At 41.8% G+C, this 6,000-nt stretch overlaps 1 protein-coding gene across 1 annotated transcript in view; it reads right to left on the reverse strand.

The window, feature by feature from the left end:
• AR (androgen receptor) overlaps positions 1–4,665 on the reverse strand; it is a 383,424-nt gene extending 378,759 nt beyond the window's left edge. Inside the window, exon 1 of the mRNA XM_040322905.1 lies at positions 2,508–4,665. Within this exon, the coding sequence (XP_040178839.1) occupies positions 2,508–3,694 (1,187 nt within the window). The 5' untranslated portion in view covers positions 3,695–4,665. The remainder of the gene's footprint in view (positions 1–2,507) is intronic.
• Positions 4,666–6,000: the final 1,335 nt, after the last annotated feature.

Below are 6,000 nucleotides of genomic sequence, written 5' to 3' on the forward strand. Positions count from 1 at the left end.
TTGTTTATTTTTATGTTTTTTGATACTATAACAGGTTGATTTACTAAAACTGGATAGTGGAAAATCTGGCGCAGCTCTGCAAAGAAACTAATCAGCTTCCAGATTTTATTGTCAAAGCTTAATTGAGCAAGCTGAAGTTAGAAGCTGATTGGCTACTGTGCACAGCTGCACCAGATTTTGCATTCTCCACTTGTAGTAAATCAACCCCACAATGTTTATTTTTTATTTATTTTTTATAAAATAACTATGTTTATTTTTATTTCATAATATAAATATTATATAAAATATAAAATGTTTTATTTTTGTTTCATAATATAACAAGGTTTATTTTTTTATTTTATTTTTTATAAAAAAAACAATGTTTATTATTATTTTATAATATAACAATGTTAAATGTATATCTTTTTTGTGTTTAATAATATAGCTGGGGTTGATTTACTAATACCAGAGAGTGGAAAATCTGGCGCAGCTCTACTAAGAAGCCAATCAGCTTCTAGATGTTGTTGTCAAAGCTTAATAGAACAAGCTGATTGGCTACCATTGTTTATGTATTTTTTTTAATCATTTACCAAAGTTTATTTTCTTTCTTTTTTTTTTTCTAAAATAACAATGTTTATTTATTTTATATATAATATAACAATGATTTATTTATATATATATATACACATATATACATTGTTTTATATATATATAAAAGAAATAAACATTGTATATATATATATGTGTTTTTTTTTATAATAACAATGTTTCTCTTTTTATATAAAATAACAATGTTTATTTATTTTATATATGATATAACAATGTTTTTTTTTTATATTAACAATGTTTTTTTTCTTAATTTTTTTTATAAAATAACAATGCTTATTTCTTTTATAAGTAATATAACACTGTTTATATATATCTATATCTATCTATATATCTATATATAGAAATTATATATATATATATATATATATATATATATATATATATATATATATATATATATATATATATATATATATATATATATATATATATATATATATATATATATATATATAACAATGTTTTTTTTATAACAATGTTTATTTATTTTTTATAAAATAACTATGCTTATTTCTTTTATATGTAATATAACAATGTTTTTTTTATAATAACAATGTTTATTTTCTTTCTTTTTTTTTTAATAAAATAACAATGCTTATTTATTTTATATATAATATAACACTTCTATATATATATATGTGTATATATATATATATATATATATATATATATATATATATATATATATATATAAAATAAATATAATAACAATGTTTATTTTTTTTTATATAAAATATATATATATATATATATATATATATATATATATATATATATATATATATATATATATATATATATATAATAACAATGTTTATTTATTTTGTATAATATAACAATATTTAACATTTTTGTTTCCCCAATTTTTCATCTAAATTGGCAGCTCCAAACTTTAAGGTTTCTTTTAGATTACTGTGAAAACTGACTAGATAGGATCTTGAAAAGAAAGCTGTAACTGTTGCATTGATCTCACACTAACAAGAGCAATCTCAGAAAGTTATGAAACATCAATACGCAATGAAAGTTTGGAACGCGCGCGTTCATCAAAAGCGGTTATCAGAATCGGTCCTGACCTAGAATCACGTCGGTTACTTGGAAAGACAATGACCTTTGTGCATCTGGTCTGACGCAGAACTGGATGCCATGTAACACCAGATCAGAAATGATTGCTACTCAAAGTAGAGACCGTGTAGATTGCCTGAAAAGTTCAGAAAATGATTTTTTTCACATATAATACTATTATAAATGACCTAAAATCCCGCCATTTGTTCCTATGTCTTCCATCGATGGAAGGACTACTATAGGAAGAGGTAGGAACGTGGCCATCATTCCCTGACGCTGTCCAGTGCTGCATTTTCTCACACTTATTGCATAATGAAGTGATAACAGTCAACAGTCACAAGCTCGTCGTGTAGACTGGCGTTTTTTTTTTTTTCTCTTCCCGCCGTGCGTTTTGACGGCTCTAAGGTTTGCGTTATTTACCGCTCTACGGTTGCGTTCCACCTGCTTTGCATTTCTTTGGATCCAGTAGGTTCCACCGAGATGCACCTGTGTAGCGGGTCAAACACAGCGTTTGCGTTCAGATGCACGCAGCGAAAAAAAAAAGGCAAGCAGCGTCTGATGGCAACGCCCATGAACGAAGTCTATAAAACGCTCACATGACCGCGACAAACTGACTTTCGGGATCTAATGTAACGTTACTTTAGTACATTTCGGCTTGATATGTATTACTTTGGTTTGTGTGTGGAGCGTTCTGCATTTACTGAATACGGCTTTAAGTGTTTGATGCGACCAATGGCGGCAGACAATTTTTATCGAACCTGCAACAAAAAGTAATTTTCTGTCCAAAAAGAAACTCAAAAAGCATGGGAGGCCTTCTAAGTAGAATAATAATAATAAAAAAATCAGGCTGTGCCTACCTAATCTCTCCGAATGCACCAGGGTAGCCGTCCATCCATGGGTTCATCTCGGTCTTCATCGGACTGCCATATGGAACCCTACCCAACATGGCGGTCGCCGGATACCAAGCTTCGGCAGAGTATTCACCATCCGGGCCAGGCGGTACATGGCTCCGTGGATAGCTGTACAAGCTGGCATCTGTGTAAGAAGCCGTGGCCTGTCCTTCCTCAAAGAGGGAATGCCAGTTGGCAGATGGGCCGCAGTGGGGGAAGCCGGGAAACTCGCCGTATCTGCTCGGTCCCCCCCAAGCGCTGCCAGCGAACTCAATGGGGCTCTCCACTTTTATCCTGCCATGTGGAGCGAGTGCCATCTGAAAGCTGTAGTAGTCCCTGCCCGGGTAAGCAGAAGCGTCCTCCATAAATGCGGTAGGCTTGTATAAGGTCAGGCTCGGCATGACCTCCATCCCACGGCTTCTCAAGCTCCCGGGCTCCGGCAGTGCCATGTCGGTGCAGGGCTGTTCTTTATCTTCTGTGGGCAATGAACTGCCATCCTCTGGGGCTTTGCCAGCAGAATAAGTACTCTGGCCAGCCCTCCTAAAGGCACCTTCACGGTACTGGGAGGATGAGGTGTCACTCTTGTCTTCCTCAGCCACTTGGCACGTCTGGGCGTCCATCGTATGATGTGGGGGTCCCGCGAACATGCAGTCACCTCTCTGCCCCTCCCCTGCGGCACTCAGATGCTCCAGTGCCTCCATGCTGAGTCCCAGGGACACGGACACCGCTTTGCAGATCTCTTTGGCGCTGTCGGAGATGCTCTCTGGATAACCTTCTTTGGACGATGACTCTGAGTTGCCCTCCTCCGGCATCCCCCCCTGGTCACCCAGGATCTCCTTCAGTTCGGTGGTGCAGCTGCTGAGCGTGAACTGGGGCGCCTGGCTCCTCGGGCTACAGGGTGGCGGATCCGGCTGCGCCCCCTGCTGTTCTCTCCACGGGGTGCCCCGGACTTCGGACCAGGTTGAGGATTCGTTCCAGGTGGTATGGGGGTGAACGCAGGCAGAGATGGGGCTGGAGGTGTCTAGAGAAGCAGATGATCTCCTCTCACCTTGCAGAGCCTCCCTGACGCTCAAAAAAAGATTCTCAAAGGCTCCACGTATCATTTTTCCCGGAGGCTGCTTGTAGACCCCCCCGAGTCCAATGTGCACCTCCATCTCCCGCCCCTAGTTGGGGTGAGTGCCAAAGGCAGTGCCAGGGATAGCTCCAGGCAGTGTATAGGAGGCAGTACTAGGGACAGTGCCAAGGGTAGCAGCAGAGGTAGTGCCACAAGGTAGTTGTCAGGAGAAGTTCCAGGTACAATACTGGTAGCTCTACGTACTGCAATTGTTTCAGGAGCAGTTACAGGGGTAGTGCCAAGGGGAGCTGCTGAGGGTAGCAAAGAGATATGCAACGAGCTGCTTATGGAGGGTGGTACCTAGGGTATTGCGGATGGTAGCAAAGAATGTTTCTAGGAGCAGTTATTGGGGGGGGCAGTGCCAAGGGATATGCTGAGGATAGCCAGGGGATATGCAAAGAATAGTTCCAGAAGCAGTTTCTACCTACAGAACCAAACGTGGTGCCAAGGATCGAGCAGGGGTAGCTCCAGGTAGAGGACGGGACCAGAAGTAATGCCAAGAATAAATCCGGGGTAGTACCAACGGGAAGCGTTCCAGGAGCAGTTACGGGGGGGGGGGTACTAGGGGTAATGCAAAGAAGAGTTCCGGGAGGTGTTCCAGTGGTGTAGTGCCAAGCACCACACGTAATTTCGAAGGATTATGCCAGTAGCAGTTCCAGGACTGGTGCCAAGGATAGTGGCAAGGGGTAAACTCAAAAAGATATTGTCAGGAGCTGTTTCAGAACCAGTGGGGGTAATCCTAAGGCTAGTGCCAGGGTGCAGAACAAGGGGTAGTGCCAAGGCTGGTGCCCAATGAAGTCTCTCCCCCCCACCCCCCTCCTCCTCCCTGGTTCTTGTCTGGGAACTCTCCCTTGGAAAGTCTCCTCTGCCGATCTTTCACTGGTGGCTTGAGATGAAACTTCTCCAGCTCGGTCCTGTCTTCTTGTGTTAGAAAAGCTCCACCATACGCCGCCGCCCCCCACCAAACTTTACACCACTGCCTATGAAGCGGCTCCTCGCTGACTGCTCCCCCCCCCCCACCCCCCCACACACAACCAACCACCACCCCACCTCCCCCCTCTAGAACCGTCAGCTCCTCCTCAATTCTGACTCCATGGACTCCATACAACTCCCGGAGATCGCAGTCAGCGCCCCGCAACCACCACAGTCTGTCCGCCGCGCTCCGCTCCGTCCTGCTCTGCACTCCGCGCTGTCTGCGCTCTGCGGGGGTCACACCAAAGCGGCACGCCGGCATCCCTGCGGACGAGCGCGTCCACGTCAAATCCTTTTGGCTGGTGTCGAGCGTGCGCGGATGTTCTGCTGTGCTGTGCACGCGCCTCGTCGCTTAAAGGCATAGTCCACCTTAAAAAAAAAAAAAATACAACAATTAAAATAAAAAGGGAGAAGTTATGATTAACTACTTCACTTCCAGAAGGTTTACCCCCTTTCACTGCGTTAATTCAACTGATAAAATTGTGTTGTCCTATTTCCCCCCCACCACAAATAGAGCTTTCTTTTGGTGATATTTGATCACCTCTGGATTTTTTTTTATTTTTTGTGCTATAAACAAGAAAGACTGACAATTTTGAGAAAAAAAAATAATAATAATAAAAAAAAAAGAAATAAAAAAAAAAAATTATAATTTCTAAATCAATTTAAACCAACATGTATTCTGCTATATATTTTTAGTAAAAAAACAAAAACAAAACAATGAACGTATATTGATCGGTTTGCACAAAAGTTATCGTGCTTGAAACAAAGGGCCAGACTCACAGAATGAGTACGCCGCTGTATCTACTGATACGCCGGCGTACTTTCAAATTACCCGCGTCGTACCGTTGTTTTGAATCCTCAAACCAAGATACAACGGCATCTGGGTTAGATCCGACAGGCTTACGGCTTCGTACGCCTTCGGATCTTAGATGCAATTCTTCGGCGTCCGCTGGGTGGCGTTCACGTCGTTTTCCGCGTCGAGTATGCAAATTAGCTATTTCCGACGATCCACGAAGGTACGTGCGGCGGTCGCATTACTTTAGGTCGTCTCTAGTCGGCTTTTTCCGGCGTATAGTTAAAGCTGGAATTTCGTGGCGTATAGTTAGACCTGCCATGTTAAGTATGGCCGTCGTTCCCGCGTTTATTTAGATTTTTCTTTTTTTTGCGTAAGTCGTCCGTGAATCGGGATGGACGTAATTCACGTCTATGTTAAAAAAAATGACGTCCTTACGACGTCATTTAGCGCAGTGCACGGCGGGAAATTTAGGGACGACGCATGCGCAGTTCATTCGGCGCGGGGACGCGCTTCATTTAAATGAAACACGCCCCCTAATCGACGATTTGAATTCCGCCGCCAGAGATACACTACGCCGC

Source organism: Rana temporaria, chromosome 9 (assembly GCF_905171775.1).
Source record: "Rana temporaria chromosome 9, aRanTem1.1, whole genome shotgun sequence".
NCBI lineage: Eukaryota > Metazoa > Chordata > Amphibia > Anura > Ranidae > Rana > Rana temporaria.